Source organism: Camponotus floridanus, unplaced genomic scaffold (assembly GCF_003227725.1).
Source record: "Camponotus floridanus strain SB8 unplaced genomic scaffold, Cflo_v7.5 scaffold59, whole genome shotgun sequence".
Taxonomy (NCBI): domain Eukaryota; kingdom Metazoa; phylum Arthropoda; class Insecta; order Hymenoptera; family Formicidae; genus Camponotus; species Camponotus floridanus.
This window is the reverse complement of record NW_020229758.1, coordinates 23,219-41,360: the sequence shown is the minus strand read 5'-3', so window position 1 is coordinate 41,360 and position 18,142 is coordinate 23,219. Positions and strand designations below refer to the sequence as shown.

The 18,142-nt window shown below is 37.1% G+C and overlaps 3 protein-coding genes across 4 annotated transcripts in view; 1 reads left to right on the top strand and 2 right to left on the bottom strand.

Moving 5' to 3' along the window:
- The window catches only part of LOC105255972 (zinc finger protein 423), a 78,132-nt gene extending 64,287 nt beyond the window's left edge, over window positions 1–13,845 (bottom strand). The window contains exons 1-3 of one of the 2 annotated variants that reach the window (XM_020029008.2): window positions 13,466–13,845; window positions 4,024–4,104; window positions 3,576–3,638 (exon numbers count right to left, since the gene is read on the bottom strand). In XM_020029008.2, coding sequence (XP_019884567.1) covers window positions 3,576–3,638; window positions 4,024–4,104; window positions 13,466–13,505 — 184 coding nt within the window. In that variant the 5' untranslated portion in view covers window positions 13,506–13,845. The remainder of the gene's footprint in view (window positions 1–3,575; window positions 3,639–4,023; window positions 4,105–13,465) is intronic. The other variant, XM_025412912.1, reaches the window with a different exon arrangement.
- An 865-nt stretch (window positions 13,846–14,710) lies between these two features.
- On the top strand, window positions 14,711–16,041 carry LOC105255971 (ragulator complex protein LAMTOR4 homolog). Its single transcript, XM_011265558.3, has 3 exons — window positions 14,711–15,045; window positions 15,422–15,496; window positions 15,569–16,041. The coding sequence occupies exons 2-3, from the start codon at window positions 15,425–15,427 to the stop codon at window positions 15,809–15,811; spliced, it is 315 nt and encodes a 104-aa protein (XP_011263860.1). The 5' UTR covers window positions 14,711–15,045; window positions 15,422–15,424; the 3' UTR covers window positions 15,812–16,041.
- Window positions 16,042–16,280: 239 nt separating this feature from the next.
- On the bottom strand, window positions 16,281–17,936 carry LOC105255970 (coiled-coil domain-containing protein 130 homolog). The gene is made up of 5 exons (XM_011265557.3): window positions 17,729–17,936; window positions 17,223–17,538; window positions 16,864–17,124; window positions 16,618–16,750; window positions 16,281–16,540 (listed from the first exon to the last, which is right to left on the bottom strand). Exons 2-5 carry the CDS (start codon window positions 17,532–17,534, stop codon window positions 16,320–16,322), a joined length of 927 nt encoding a protein of 308 aa, XP_011263859.1. The 5' UTR covers window positions 17,535–17,538; window positions 17,729–17,936; the 3' UTR covers window positions 16,281–16,319.
- Between the last annotated feature and the right edge of the window lie 206 nt (window positions 17,937–18,142).

The following is an 18,142-nucleotide window of genomic DNA, read 5'->3' as shown; positions in this document are numbered from 1 at the left end:
TCTGTCTCTTTTTCTTCTTCTCTCTTTCTATCATCGTTTCTTCAACTGGCGGCTGGCTGCAATAAGGCGTTAACCTGCATTCTCTCGCACGCTCTTTCCCTTCCTCTCTATCCCTGCTCCTTTCTCCGCGCGCACTGTTAGGAGAGGAAGGAGAAACCGATATTCCCCGGATAATGATAATAATACACAAACGCGCGGGGATGTTTGAACGCTTGCCTCCGTCGTGTTACCGGAAGCTCGTTGTGAAGTCATTAGCGATGTCCCGCGCGAGTCGAGGTGTCATGTTCAAGGTATCTTGTATCTTTGCAAACGTACGCATATTATTAGCCGATTCGGAAATTTCAAATTTACGTTTTCATCAATTTTAATCTAACAATATATTTGACATTTTCTCCTTATGCTCTCTCAGTTTTTAATTATATTTAATAATTATAATTATATAAATGCTAACTATGTAAAATGCATGTGCGAAATACGAACGTGTTTCGTGAGTAATTGCTATCTTTTTTGATTTAAAAAAATATATATCGAAAAACGCTATTTCAAGTTTGGCAAGCTTCGGCTTAAAAGATCTGCGTCATAGCCGTTTCTAATACGACGAGAAGAATTGCCGCGCGAGCCAATTCCTTTTGAAATGCTGATAGGGTGGCGCAGGTGGCGAAGGTGATCCCTGCGCTGCATATTATGTCGATATATTATCTCGTAACCAAAATCCCCTTATATCGACCAACAATATGCTTTCCAAATAGCGCTTTGACGTGGTTCAAACACGAAAACAATATCAACTCGCTGCAGATGCGTAATACGTCGATGTAACAAGTTACCGAGTATTATCGAAAAACAGGTCAAAATTTAAAATACAATAAATATGTTATTTATATAGATTCACTATCATTAAATTACATTCTTCAAATATATGCGAGGAAGAAAATGTAAAAGAGATCTTACATATTTATTGTGACAGGTTATTTTGTATTTTGCGATGTTGCGCTTATAAGTGCTTAAATATTATTTAAGCTGATATCTCGAAGGGATCGATGCGTTTCTGCAATTCTAGAATGCAGAGACGTCTCGACGGAGTAATCGCATGGTTAGATAGCGCGTCACAAGCGTTAGAAATTCTTGTCGCCGCAGGGCGAATGTGCAGCGCATTAATTATCGCCTTGCCTTAAATAAATTAGAGTAGTAAACGCGTTATTGCGTCTCGCGGCATGCCGAAATCGTCTATTGAATTATTAATACGTCCGGACAAGGCCTCGAAAATGTACGTACAATGGCGAAAATAAACCGAGTTCTACGCGAGCGAGAGAATTTACTCGCAGACCCGTCAAAGATAGCCAAGATTCTTCTTCTTCTTATTCCTTATACGCTGATACTCTTATCGATACGATAGATAAATGGATGGATATTTTTTGAATTTTATCGGGACGACACATGACGTCCAGCTTCAAAAAGTTTTTCGATAAAACATACCAGAATACATCTCCGATATATGTCATCCCAATTATGTTTTGCCGGGTCGAACGGCAAACTTTGAGGACTCGAAAGTGAAACGTATAACTTCGACGCTAATATCTTGGCAGATACTTTGACCCGGTATTCTCGTTACGTATTTTGCTTAAAGTAGGTGTACTTGGTTCCTATCTTACGATAATGCAAGTATAAAAGATTCTACAAATCTCGCATACATTTATCACGCATGGAAAGATTCGTCTTCTCGTTCAAGCTAAAGCTGACATGAAAGAAACGTAAACCCTTAAGCCTTTAGCCTTTAAAAAATGCTAGAGAAAAAAAAACTCACAAAACTAGTTTCAGTAATCAACAATATTAGCAAATCATTACGAGCGGAGGCAGGTTTCTCGGATCGGAAAATAAAAGAGAGAGAGAGAGAAAAAAAAAGAGAAAGAATAACGATGTCCCAATGGTTTAATAAGCGGCATAGGTACACAGAGCATTAAAGAAGCGAAGGCAGAGCCCGATGTTTTCAGGTAAGCAGACGGACGAGGCATCTCCCGCGGGAGCGCGGGCCGCCTCCTGCGGGAGGCAACCTCGTTCTCCGCGAGCTTCTCCAAGCCGGTTTTACCTCCGGGTATAAAGCGCGCGCGCAAGTACACTTTGCGAAAGGCGAAGCTGAAATAATAATCGAGCCGTATATATGTACGGGGGAGCGGATAAAGGTTTGATCTTCCCGGCCTCCTCGGGGAGGAAAACTGCTGGATACTTGGGAAAGATACGAATCTTTCGAGACAGTTTCGCTAGTTACGTAACAGGGACGGTACCTTAGGGCACAACGCCGCGCCGCCCGCGCACACGAGGGACGCGGAAATTTTACTTAGCGCAAAAATAGTTGGGATAGTAGAAACTATCGGGGGACTCTGAAGAAACGAAAAAGTAGACGTCGCGAGAGGGATACTATTCGTTTAATCTCTCCCGTTAGTTGCAACGTGCCATCGGCGACAATTGAAAATTTATATCGATGACTCTCGTTTATCGAAAATTAAACGAATTAATTGAACCTAAACTCTAAGATTTCGGTCGCGTTTGTTTGCAAAAGAATGACACGGCTCGATCGATACGAGAATTTCAAGTAGACGCTATTCAACGTTTCTATTATCGAGAGATAAATTTATAATAATTTTATTTAAAAAAATGCGAAATATATTCCACGCTCTCGCACGCGTTGCGTTTCTCATTGACCTCGAATGCCGATGAAGTACTTCGCGATAAAATAATCCAACATGCATATTTGGCGCACCACAGTCCCGTGACCGCAACGAGAATTAAAAAATCCCGTCATTCCGCTGAGAGAGCAAGAGAAAGAGAGAAAGAGAGAGAGAGAAAGACAGAGAGCGCGAATGCGCACCTCATCACTCGCGCACCGGAAAGAGGCGAAAAATGTGCGATGCAGCGCATTGTTCGATGCACGTGCACTCGTGCTCGGGGTGAGTACGTGTCGCGCGTCCCGGCGAGTCCTCCGGGGGCCAAGGAATCCCATATTCATGAGATTTATAGCGGGATCGCGCTTCTTGAACACCTTCGAACAATGACGATGCATCCCGACGCATTGTTGCCTGCCCGTAGGGCAATTCGAGTAATGCACCGGAATGCACCGAGCGACGACTGTCCCCTCATTCTCTTTCTCTCGCAATTTCTTCCCGCATTGTTACGCAAACCGGGACAAGATTCTTATTGCGTGAAGTGATTGACTTTACTTCGAATTTTAATCGACAAAAATCGTGTATTTATTACATGATTACGCAAACAAGGACAAGGTTCTTATTGCGCGAAGTGATTGACTTTACTTCGAATTTTAATCGACAAAAATCGTGTATTTATTATATGATTACGCAAACAAGGACAAGGTTCTTATTGCGCCAAGTGATTGACTTTACTTCCAATTTTAATCGACAAAAATCGTATATTTATTACATGACTGCGCTTCGAGAACATGTTCGATTCAAATTGGATACTTGAAAAATTTACCCTCACGAAAATGGATATTCTGGTCCAAGCGAGAAAAAATTGCGATTTTTTAATAATTATTTTTTTATTTATTTAAATAAAATAGTTTTTACCTTCTGACTGACGGCTGAACGCCCGCTGCAACTCCTCCTCTTCCTCCTCCTCTTCGTCGTCCTCTGAAACATGCAATCAAAAAATATTATATATATTTTCCATTCGCAAGAAAATTTTTCATCTTTTAATTAATTATTGAAAATTTGTGCTTGACATTATTAAATTAAACGTGCTGTATTATATAATTTCAACGTTTATACGTATATGTTATTTTAATTCACTGAGTAAAAGGCAAATATCATATAATCCACAATCCACAAATAAATGATTTAATTAATTCAGATATTTTTGTCTAATTATTTTTAGCGATTTTATTATATAAAGCGTGGAAAATGTGTTTTATTTATCTCGCATGATACATTGTGCAAACACTGCCACCTGTTGTACGTAAATACTAAAGAAAAGTCCATGAGAGAGAGAACTGGCAGTCTAACAAATAACACTCACGCTTAATCGCCGTCGTTTCGTTATCCTGTTCGGCCGCCTCCAGGACATTCTGCTCGTTGCCGTCGTCCCACTCTTCGTCCCCTGCACACAGAGAGAGGAAAAGAGAGAGATGCAACCGTTAATTCTATTACATACATTTGCATATCGCCGGTAAAGAGCAGAATCTGCAGCTACCACAAAGTACAAATGATAAATGCGACATTCTTGTTTCATAAATTTCGCTGCAAAAAATTTGTATCAAATCCCTATCGTTATATATAATTTTTTTAAAAAAAAAAAAGCTCTTAAAAAATATATTTTTTTTTCATAAAAAAGCTCTTGTGAAAAATTACAAAACTATCCAGTCGCGAAAAGCTATATCGTCGGAAACGAAACAACCTAGCTGTGTTTTCGCCGTAAAATATACCCGGTCGACACGAAGGACGATGGCGGTGCTGCCACTCGTTTGTCACGTGGGACCGCAGAATTAAACTTAAAAAATTACACCCCCGTCCGCGCGGCCAACAGGTCGTTTGTTATTTTGCATAGCTGCGACCCCCAACGCCGTCACCCCCCTCTGTCCCCCTCTTCCCTCATGGACCCCTTTCTCCCCTTCCCCCCGCAATGATTCGCTCTTTCGTTGTCGTATTGCGAGTTGAGTTTGCGCCGTAAACTTGCCACTCTAACGATTGCGTTTCGTCGAGTTTCCGAAGGTGTCAAAGGTTTCCAACGCGTCCCTCGTTCTATCACGCTATTGAGCTTTTATCCGAACGAGAACATTTGTCACTGTTAACGGCTGATTAAGCTAACAAACCGCGTAAACTTTCTCTGTTAATTGCTGAGAATTGATTTGTCGAATCACACAGAAAATTACATTTACGAAGTCAAACAAATACAGCTGTTTTCTGTCTGCAAAGAGAAAGAGAGAAAGAAAAAGAGAGAGAGAGAGAGAGAGTGCAGTTGTATTATTAATAAAAATATATTTCGCCATAAAATTCCTCGCTAAAACTGTCGAAGATTGAAAAGAATTCAAAGAACGCACGAATATAAGAGGAATGCGTAAAAATGTTCCCCGTGAAAACTCCTGATCTAACGTTACTCTAATCGCGCGTTAGCCGTCAGGCAACGAGAAACAACAAGCGTGTCAAATCTGCAGACAAGGCAATGGGTGTTAAATATTCCAGAAGACACGACGCGAAGGCATCGCATCCTTTGATCGTATGCCTTCGCGCCCTCCGTACTCTGTCAGCTGTCAGGCATGTCTTACGCCAAGCCACGCTTCCTGCAAACCGGCGCGATACTATAGCGGTTAATGGTCCATCCATCATCGTGTAACCGAGGACTTTCGGCGAGTTTGAGTTTCGTTAATTGTCCCAAGATCCTGCGTGCCCGGTAAATTAATTATTGGACAGCTTTGGACGCAAGAACCATTATTTATCATTAATTCTTCGAATATATATAAAAATTTCCCTCCACATTTCTATAGTAAAATATTTTCTTCTTAAATAAAATACAGTTAAACCTGGTTAAGTGGGACCTGGATAAGAGGGAAATCTCTATTACTGAGACTATTTCTGAGGTCCCAACATTTTTGCATCAAAAAACCTCTATAAGTAGGAATACCCGATCTCTTTAACTGAGACTGATATTAATTGTCCCAAGATCCTGCGTGCCCGGTAAATTAATTATTGGACAGCTTTGGACGCAAGAACCATTATTTATCATTAATTCTTCAAATATATATAAAAATTTCCCTCCACATTTCTATAGTAAAATATTTTCTTCTTAAATAAAATACAGTTAAACCTGATTAAGTGGGATCTGGATAAGAGGGAAATCTCTATTACTGAGACTATTTCTGAGGTCCCAACATTTTTGCATCAAAAAACCTCTATAAATAGGAATACCCGGTTTCTTTAACTGAGACTGATATTTAACAATTCATAGCAATAATTACCTCTATAATTGAGACGAAAACCTCATGAATACCTCATGAATACCCATAGAAAACCTCCGTAACTAAGATTATTATCGTTTTTATTGCAACGTTGCGTATTGAAAATGAGATGTTTTTTAAATAAATTTTTTTTACAATGCATTACATTGTACATTTTTTCACATGTGTAATGACATAGTGCTTATTTGCATAATAAAGTTTATTTGAATACTAATTTATGTACGTAATTTTATTTGATAATTACCTCTATAAGTGAGACATGCGCGTTTTAAACCTGGATAATTGAGAAATTGGGTAAGTGAGATACCTGTTTAAGTGGAATCAAATGAGCTGTCCCTTGCGATCTCACTTAATCGGGTTTAAATGTAATTTAACGATGCAAAAAGAAATTTTATTTCTGGAAAAATGCGATTCGCATGGTCGGCCGAATTCAATTTACCGTAAAACATCGTAAACAATTTGACGATGACCTGGTCTTAACCAATAATCGTAAAGGTAGAGAGGGTAGGATCGGTTATATCGGCTCGAGGGCACCCTCTGCGCACATACCTATAACGCGCGTACGTCGTTCCGTAACAAGCCACGTAATACGCCCTGGCCTAGACGGTGCCATTCTCAAGATGGTCCGAGAGAAGGTCGACGAAGCGAGGGAGAGAGGGAGGTTTAAACTCACGAAAATACAGGTTGCAATCTCGGCACGAGCTCCGCGGCTAACGTTAAACGGATGTGTTATTATAGCTTCGGCATGCATGCTCGGCAAGATAACTGCATATTGCGGCTTAACCCCTTCTAGAAGGATCATTCCAGTTGCCCCCCGTCTCTCGATAATGCCTTTCGCGATGAAAATATATCGCGTCTTTCGATTAATAACGTTTTTTTCATTTCGATTGATATTATTTTATTGTCTAAATTAATTCAAATTTGTTTAAGCGCTATATAATAATTATAAAATTGAGAATAAAAAGAGGGAAACTCTTCGTATAAATTCGACAGTTTGCAAAATTAACTATTAAATTAATTATTAGATAAGTGCTTTATTTCGGAGACCGAGTCTGATTAAAATAGAAATGGCTTCAAGTTTTAAAATAATGCTCACGTGACCTAATAAATGATTATAACGAATAGAAACCTATCCACATCAATATCTAATAAAACCATAAAAGCAAATTTCGAAGTTAGAAATTGGCACGCAACTTTTGAACAATTTTACCAGCACGAAATTTCTCTCGTTCCATGTCTCGTTCCATTCCGCGGGTTGATAACCCTTTCCGGTAACCCTTTCCGGTTGCGCGGGGGCGCGTCCCGCGGGACGCGTCAATCCTCACGGAAGTCCGCAAGGGTCCGCGAGTCATTAATCGATACGGCGTGAATAAAGGAGCGCCCTGCGGGTTATATCCGGACCGCGCGCGATATCTCTATCCGCGTTGCAGCCGTCGTACGTCTTGGAGTCCGTGACAGGCAGGCAGGCAGGCAGACAGCCGCCATTGGAAAGGGCCGCCGCTGCTACTGCGGTAGATGTAAGGAGGGTAAGGAGGATTGTCGGGAGGGAAGTCGAGGAAGATCCCGAGGGACCGCGTACCCAGGGTAGCTCTGACGCGGACTCAGACTCCCGTGGGACGCGAGCATCCGCCGGCGATGGCGCCGCCAAACCCCCTCCGGCGCCGTCAGCGAGGCATCTGCCTCCTTGAGGGCCCGGGAATATTGCGAAGGGGCTTTGGTACCTGTCACGCCGACTTTCGCGGCGCCACATCAACGACGTTCGGTCGCAATTCTGTACATTTGTCGGATTGTAATATCAGAATAATACTATTTTTTATTTCATATAAATGAGAGACACTGTTATCTTGTATCTTATAATGTTTAATATTAGAGTTATTATATATTTTTTGTGTGAATATTTTTTAGACAATTTAATTATAATAATTATTTTATTTTAATAAATTCAATACATTTTATTATAATAATTTTAATAATCATTTTATTTATAATTAATAATAATACTTTTAATAATAATTTTAATAAATTAAATTTTATTATAATTTTATTTAAATTTATTTTAATAATTTTATAATAATTTTAATTATAATAATTTCACAGATATATTTTCTTATAATCACTTTGATTTATTCGCAAGCAAATCTGTCAATTGTTCGTGAGCGAGCGCAGACTTTCGTGCGAGAGAGATAGAACGTAGAGAAAGAGAATTTCTTAAATCGACGCGCTGTCGCGCGACGCGTATCGCCGTAAAAGCGACGCCAAGTTTGCGGACTTGTCAACGAGTGGCCGCTTCTCAAAGGAATACCGCCGCGTCGCGGGAATGCGTTCTCGAGTATGTCTTTTGTATAAGGGGCGCGCGCTATCTCCTTCCTGCGGAATACGCCTTCCTCATACCTTCCGCGTGCTATTAAAAAGCACGCGAATGATCTCTATCAAAGTTCGCCAACTTTATTTCCCGTCTCCTAATTCCATGCGGATGATCTAACCTTGTGGCGAAGGTCGCAGTTTGTAGCAACACTTCTCAGGAATGTATCTTTGAGAACCGATGTATATAATTTATTAAAATATTATTTCGACTCACGCCTGTATTATTGATATTTTCCATAATAATTTCGACATCGACATATGCACCATAAAAAATTGATATAATTAGAGAAAATACGTAAAAAACGCTTATATCTTTAATTTCGTATTCTGATTTCGATACATCATTTATTGAGTGATGAGAGATAAGCAATGGATGTAATTGGATGTTGCGCGATGCAGAAACCGCGTTCTCTTCGTCGACAATAATTTAACGAGAGGCCGATAACTTAATCCGAGTTAGCGGGCGCGTTATAACGATTATGACCGCCGGCGAGGACTTAGTGCTGTCACTGCAAAAACTAATAGCAGCTTAAGTTTTAGAGAAACCACGATTAAATGGCTTAAAACGCTTAGTCGGAAATTTACATTGTACCGGTAATGCAACCGTTTCCTGTCTGTCCGATATTACTGCGATCTGAAGAAAATAAGTAAGTGTTTCGTAAAATCGAGAGCCGAATGTAATATAATACGTCATTATAAATAATTGCCAATTAATATTATATTATGTTATTGTGCAAAGGATTACAATTATTACATTTCCAACACATATATTTTATAAAATTCTTTTACTTAAATAATTTAATTAAAATGCATGGTTTGATACAAATTTTAATTTAACCATACAGCTTTAACGCAACCGACTGCATTTTAGTTCTAATGTTTAACGTGGGAAAAGGGAGGAAAGGAGAGGGGTTGGAATAATAATCATCGATAAGCAAGCGCCGCTCCAGCTCCGGATCGTTAATCATTTCTGCGCGTGTAAATTAATTCCGGGACGATAATTATGCATTTATGCGAGCACGCACAAATTACAATCACGTTCCTGAGGCATAATGCACATGATTCAGGTCATTGCGTCCTACTCACCAATTATAATGCGCTTATATATCGCGTATATTTAGGCGTTCCTTCATACTTGCCGTTAGAAATGCATATGCACGCTGGCAACCGAATTTACATATGATACATAATGCAGATCTAATAACTGTGCGTGTGCGTTTCCGTGTCTACATGTGTACAAATTGATAAATTAAGACTTTTCTAATATACAATCGATTTTGCATTTCGCAATTTCTGCAATTATTACCGAAAATGATATTATCAACGTAAAAACTTTAACTTGACAGATACATACACATTTTTTCTTTACGTTTTCCCCATCAAAACTAGCATAAATATACGATAAAATTCCAACATTTATATAGTAATATTTGTATCGATATTAATAAAATTAAAAAAAAAGATTCTCTCCTCTATCCCTTACATGTGATTTAAAATATTGAATTTTAAACTTGATACAAGGCAAGTTTATCCGAAACGATTCTCGTCTGTGTGCTTTATTTATATATTAAAAAAATTTGGTAAAATATAAATCAGAATAGTTCGAAGGCTTGTCGATGCAGGCCAATATATTCCCATTAACGCAATTATCCTCCGTTCAACTACCTACCGGTTGTCCACGTTATGACGAGGGCATTGGAATCCATTAATACAGCTTCGGTCGCGCGCAGGTTCATTATCGTGCATTAATTAGCAACACCCTATATCACTACACTAGCAATACTATCGGTATGGCTTGCTATTTCGTGGCTAACCACTGGCTCGTGATGTCCTGACCGCGCGATGGCAGTCAGTTTGATCCGATAAAAGAGACGACGTTTTATTTATCGCGACAAGTAAGTAAATGTGTGGTACAATGTTTGTCAAACATTTTTGTTATCGTAATCTTTTTCTTTTTTTACACCAAGATATCCTACCGGGATATCCTACAGGGATATTCTACCGGATGTCCGTTGTAAATATAACAATTTTATGTAACAATACTAAGTTAAAATGGATAATTATTTCGATAAATAGAAATTTGATATTTTATCGTTGCGATTATTTTTTTAATATTAAAAATTAAAAAAAACCGTTTTATATATTTTCATGGTATTTTCGTTTTTAAATTCTTTTTATTATAAATAATTTGTAGAAATAGCTGACACGTATTTCGCGGAGCGAAATTTGCTGTAGATTCGAGCGTTTTATCCTATCTCCTGATTCGCGAAACGACGCTCTTTGCTCATCGACCAACGCCAATATTTCGGCACTCGAGTGCCTTTTACGTCCGCTATTGGAATTTGGATGTGGCCGGCTACCAAGCCGGCTCGAAACGAGCACCGCGAAACTTTCGTTTCCGCTCAATCGTCAATTTCGCCGACAAACGAGAAATGATACGAGCACCATGGCAAAGTCGTAATTTTTGACGGAAAAGAGCCCGTACTGTACGTATACACACTATGTACGGTCATTGCGCAAGATCTTCACGATTGTGAAGTATTTTTGTGCAGCCTTTAGAGTTCAAATTAATCGAGCCCGTAACTCTTGCTTTTTGTTGTTTCAGATATTTTATTTGAAACATAAACACGTTGCCCTCTTTTTTCTTATATTCATTATTTAAAAAAGTTCTCTTCAACAAAAAATACCTAAAAGAAGCAATAAAAATTATTAAAAAAAAAAGATGAAAGAAAAAAGCGACTTTTGCGCGAAATAGAAAGACTCGAAGAAGAAGTTCAAAGGAGGAAGTGATAGTAGAAACTAAAAAGAGAAAGAGGGATAAGAGAAAGATGGGAGGAAGGAGATGCGCGAGAGAGAGGCAGGATGAGGAAGACGAGAGGAGTGCGACCAGAATTGGATAGGATAGGCGAACTGGTGATTACAGAGGCCGGAGATTCCCCGGGGACGAGCACCAGTCTCCCGCGGGCTTCCACCTAATTCCATCCTGGCTGACTACTGACTCTCTCTCTGCCTCTCCCACCACCCTCTCTATCTATCCCGTATACATTTATAGCCTCTCTTTCTCTGCCTCTAACCGCTCACCTCTGTTGACGTCCTTCTCTCTCTTTCTGCTCTTTGCTTCGCGGTAAAGCACTCCGTCCTGCTTCTGCCCTCCGTGTTTGATCAGCCCACACAACCCTCTCCCTCTTTCATTCGTGCACGCGTTTCTCCCTCCCTCTCTCGTCTCTTCGTTTTCCTTTCTATTTATCTCGCTCGCTGCATTTCTCTTTTGGCTTCTCTCTGTTTATTCCGCATTTACGATTCGCCTCTTTCTCCAGTTCACCGCTTTTCGTGTCATATTTTTCTCTCCTTCTTCCCTCCTCCCCCCCGTTTTCTATCTTTCACTCTTTATGGCAACGTTACTGTATTTCGGTTACACATATGTACTGGTGTTGCACGTATGCTTTCGACTTGCAACAATCAAACGCCCTCGAACCGGCGATTTCTACCGTTCTCTGTCTCCGTTCTTGGTTATTCATTGTGTGCGGATAGATTGATGTATAAACGCTTTATTCGATAATTGATATCATTAAATAAAAAACTGACAAAGTCGAATATCTGGCAAAAATGAACAATTAAATATGCATATTATGTATTTTTAAAAAATTATTTGCGCGAGAAATTTAGAAAATTAATAGAATCATTTACAAATAATCTAGTATAATTCCGTAACAACAAGTAATATATATGTCCGTATATTTTGTTAATATATCATAGCAAACATCCAAAAAAACTACGAGTAAAATAACAGAATTAATAGAAAAAGTATATTACGATATATATATTTCCATTAATATTAAATAGGAATAACGAATAAAAAGATTGACTGAATTATATTCACTCGATAAATTCACTAATCCTACCTTAAAAGCCTCATACATTATTCCAAATTTTTGACTTTTACTCATTTTCATTTATTATGAATTATGTTCACATATTTGGAGCCAAAGCATTTTTTTTTTTAACTAAATAACGACGTACGCAATCGCGAAATAATTAAAACATTCTAAATCTTCAAGTTTCAAAATTACTTGAATAATTTAATCTTCCTTAATTGCTGAAGTTTTTTCAACAATAGCGCCTTTTTACACGTCTATCTTACGTCACTTTTATGTAGCAGTACGCTTGCACGTGTCTAAAAGTTTCACGAAGCACCCTTTTAGTTCGACTTCTTTCTCACCCCTCCCATCTACTAACGCCTTCGCACGAACACCTTGCAAAGAACTTCGCTATTATTCTGTGTGTCTTTGCGACACATATGAGAGCTCATAAACCTTAATCTCGTAAAACCGTCGTCCAGAGACGGCAGATCTTCGTGTCTGCCTCTTTCATTTTGATTTTTTTCTCCTCGCGTTTATCGCGCGCAAAATTCTCTTTGTTTATGTTTCACAATAATACTCAAGATTCTCTTAACATTATCATAAATTTATATTAAAAAAACCTTACTTTTCAACATATAATTCGTGCAATTATGTAATTTGTACAATTTTATAGTTTAAAGAATAAGAGAGAGAGAGAGAAAACGTAATTTGTTCATACACACGTCAAAGTTAAAGAGATTAAAACACATGAAAACCTATTTTAATTTCACTCTCGAAGTGCATTATTAAATAATCCTTTTTACAAACAATCAAATGTATTTATTTTCTAAAGAGATGATACTGAATCCCAGAAATTGAAAAATTGAATATCTCTCAAACTCTCATTATAGAGTCTTACGTCAAACAATAAATTATAAATTGATCAATTATTAAAAAATGTGTTATTGTACCACGAGAATTACAGTCAATTGCTTATATTTAATAAATAATATATGCATGTGATATACAATCATTAGAATTCAAATTTCAAGATCACTTAGATATAATTCAATCATTTCAAATTAATGCAATCTTGATAAATGATACAATATTTAAGATATTTTTTGATAATGACAGACGTGTAAAGTTGACAGTACTCATAGGTTATGATAACTCGCTCTCACTCGAACAAATTTCCATTTTCCATTTATTTACATCCATCAATATTTCTTGGCAAATTCTAATGATCGTATTATCCGTATATCGAATAAATAAAACATGACCCAACAAGGGCAAGACTTACGTTTGAGAGATCGCGGCTTGGCCTGCTTCCTCCTGGACATATCACCGCACTGACACACGCACTTGCGAGCGTGGACGGGGAATCAATAGCAGCTCTTCACGGCATGTCACCACGCGCAGATCACACTTGGAATTACGACGAAACGATCTATTTATTATTACTTCGCGCCGCGTACTTACGCCTTATCCCGAAACGCGACACGAATGAACTCGTTCGCGAGAACGTAACATAAGCGCGTGAAGTTGATCTCGAAAGACGCGCGCGATCGAGAATCGAACGTCAAAGTGTCAAGCGTACCACGTGGTCTCCTCGGCGCGCCAAGAGCGTACGCGGCTGAACGCACTAAATCGGCGACAGCCGCGCTCGGAGGACACGCGACGAATGACGTAGCCGCGCAGCTTCCCCTCGCGGCCGCAGAGAACCACTGGCGTCGCGCAAGCGTGTCACCTGCGCGCCCGTCATCCGTCATACGCACGCGCGCGCACACACACATACACGCGCGCATATTCGTCGTCCTTCTCTCCCTCCCGCTCCTCGATCTGAAAATAAACAAACGTAATGTTTTTGTGCCGTATCTTTCGCGTTTCTTTTTATGGATAATTACTTGTAAACACACATGTATAATGTCGAGAGTTAAACAGCGAATTTTTATGTTCTTTTTCCTTTCATAATTAGTTATATAAAATGTAGAAATTATATGCCCATACAGAATAGAACATTGTTGTAATATTGCAGCGATATTACGGCAATATTACAATGTTGCTGTGCTATATGCGCATCAATTTCTATATTTTATATAACTAATTATGTATATAACACATGATGAAAGTCTTTTTTTGTGTGCATGTTCGCATGCATATATAATATCAATATATCGTATGTATTAATACAATTCATCACTTTATATGATTCTTATGATATCGTCAATATAAGGATAAAGGGATAACGTACCGACAGGGTAACCTATATCAAAATTGTATACGTGTGTATGAATAAATGTCTTCGATTATTCGTTTTTCGCACATTCTCGCTTCTCGTGACATTAATATTAATCCAATGCGTAATGTTTAATACATAACGCGGTCGAAATCGACGAAATTTATGCATACAGTTAATTAGGAAACGACAACATTTGTGCACATACCTGATTAATTGTAACCGTATAACGCTTTGGAGAGAAGATACGCGAAAGCGATTTCGATCCATCCCGGGCAAATTGATGTTGGTATTCGGACGTATTAATAGCAATTGTTACAAGAAACGTCTGATACTTTATGAGACACACGCGAGATACGCTTTTTTGAACGTTTAATAATCGCGAAAAGAATGGGACGATCCGCTCGTCCGTCCATCTGTCGTGGCGTCTTTTGTGACTATATTCAAAATCTATCGAATATTGCGATTCTCGAAATATCGAAAATTATTGAGAGGGCGTCATAGTATATGTGTGTACTTCAGCTTTGTTATCTTTTACGCGAGGGACACAGAAATTCTTGGAGACGATCTTCGGTGCCAAGAGGCATATTTATATCAGTACTTGTACTTATGCGTGACATCTTGTCATCTCGTTGTTATCACACGTAAGTTTGTGATTTTTCGTTCGTTATTGCTGACTTTTAGGTTTCTTGTTGTTCAAGGTTAGGACACAAAAGCGGTTATCTTATAAGATAAATATTATGATTAAGCAAATTTGTATGAAGATTTAGAATTGTTTCCAGTTTAAATTTAGTACTAAATTGTGTTTGATTTTTGAAAATTTTTACATTAATTAATATGATATTTATATGCCTTTCATTAATAGTCTTTATTAATTTGTTCTTCATTGGTATGACTTTGTTTCTAAGTTTCCTTACTGTCCTTATTGTTTTTCGAATATTTTGTTAACCCTCTCTTCGCCATTAGTTGAAGTAAATAATGTTTGAGGTACTATGCATTGCATAAAATTGTTTTTTGCAGAAAATGTTGGCATTAGAACGTATACCTGATCAAACTGGATACTTGGTATTGACAGAGGATGGTGCTGTATTAACGGTAAGAAACTGCTTATGACAATATCTTCTTATTTGTAATAATAAGTACAATATTTTATATTTGTTGTTGCAGTCTGGAGGAGATTTGGAAAATGATGAGAGAATAGCAAATATCATTAGTAGTTTAGTCACATTGACAAGTAAAGTTGATCCCAAGGCGTTTCCTTTGAACAATGCCTTTGAAAAAATATCAATCAATTATAAAGATCATTGCTATGTTATATGTCTTTCCAATAAAAAGATTTATGTGGTGAAGAGGAATCTACCATCTCCAACTGCAGCAGACATGGAATTGCAACCTACCATTGAGATGTGAATTAAAGTAATTCATGCAAGATAAATAAATATACTTTGTAAACTTTAATATATTTAACGTACACAAGTTTAACATCTTCAATCATTTGGAAAAATTTATTCATTGTTATGTATTTATCTAGAAATATGTCATTTTTAAGAATAAAGTTAGTGCAATGTATTGTGTAGTTTTAGAAAAGGGTAAATGCTTTGTGTTATTTGATGTAATTTCTTTCAATTAATAATGTAGAATATTCTTCCAACGTATAATTTTATGACAGTTATAACTGTTATCATACTTAAAATATATTTTTTATCAAAATACTTTTAAATATTTTATCTATTGTACATTGCCATTTTACATTTTTGACATTAGTTTGAGGAAACTTTCGTCTTAGTTTGGAAACTAACATTATTTAAGATAAATCTATTTTCATAATATTTTATTAACAAATATAATAGATATATTAATATATATAAATATAATTAGATTGTGCTCATTTTGAATTTATCAAGAAAGTATCAAACTATTAAGTACTGTCACTACTAGAACTATCATAATTTACTAAGGATGTGCTTGAATTATTGATTTTCGACGTAGTAGCATCATTTCCTGTTACTTCCTGTACTTTTGGCGATTCCTGACTTTGTGGTTTTAACTGATTATTTGAAAATAATATCTTTTTCTTATTTTTATATCGTGCAATCGTGACTAACCGTTTTAATGTCGTGCCTCCTTTTTTCTTTGTATCTAAAAAAAATACATTCATAAATGTAATAATATATAATATATATATTTTGAATTCATTTAAATGCTCAATTAAACACCTCTTTTATGAGTGAGTAATTTAGCTAATTTGATGTCATCCTCGTGTTCATTTACTATGTCAATATTCAGCCCAGTCTTTTTTAATAAAGCATGATCTTCAGTTTGCTTCTTCTTGAGTTCCTTTTTCTTTTCCTTCAAAAAGAAAAGTGTCAGAATCAGGAAAAAAATTCAAGTTTATTATTAGTAATGAAGTATTCTAATTGCAATAATAGATATATTATTAAAAATAAATTTAATGTTTATACCCGAAATAAAGCTCTCACTGCACAATTCGAACTGTAGTCATCTTTCCAGATACTTTCGTTCAAAGCTATTGCATCTTCCAGTGCCGAGTCTCGAGATTTAGCTACTTTTTTATCTTCAATACCATGCTCCAATTTGTACATTGCATCATCATATAATCTGTGCGACACTTCCTTTGTCTCAGGCACGACTTGTTCATTCTGCTTAGGATCCCATCGATTTTCTTGCCGCCTTGCGCCACTGACTATAACATAGTCCAAATTCTAGGAAATGATTAAACATATTTTTAATTAAATACAAAAGCATTTTTATCTTCATTCATTTCAATACTATTCATTCAGTACTATTACTTATGACTTACAGCAGGATCAGTTTTAATTTCAAAGTGATTGTCACAAAGATGACATTTCATGCGAAATTGATAAAGCGGAGTGCTGTAGTACATTCCAATCTTCTTTTTCTCTGCATTATAACGAACACCCATGCCAATGTGATTCCCACATCCATTGCACCATATATTATAAGGCATCTCGAACCGTATGATCAAGATGCCCATGTGGAGCTTACGGGCTCGTTCACGCAATGCATGAGTGCCCAGGAACTTATTGAGACCACCGGCACGAGGATCATAATCCGGTGGATAGTACAAATTTGTTCCTTTTCTTTCTCCCATTGTGCTACAATTTATTTGTAAATATATAAAACTTAAAATAATATAATTGCAAATGATAAATAACTGATAAATATGTAACGCAGATTATTATTAATTTTTCATAAAAAATTTGTTTTGTATGTGTCATCATAATTTGTACTACATATATGTGTACGCTGTAATTATTATTAATGATGAAACACTGTATTATATACCTTAATTTCTTGTCAAATCCTAGAAGAAAATATAAAGTCGGAGTTTGTAGTCAAGCTTTCTCACGTTTGTCAGATACCTCCGACGACATTCGACTTTGACGTCTCTTCAATGTAATGTAAAATAGTTTAAAAAACGTTCACGTATATTATATTTTCTGTCACTTCATGCGCATCATATGTTAATCGGAAAGTACCCTCAAAGAGAAGACTGAGAGATATCATGGCCTGCTTTTAGATGATCCCTGAAAGCGATACTCCCTCTATGGACATTGAAAACGAGAACATAAACTACAAAACAAATGACCACGAATGTTCTCAGAGGGTAACATATATGTCCCTCTGATAATATAAATAATATAAATAAAAATATAAATAGTTTAATTAATAATAATTTATTATATAAAAATATTAGTA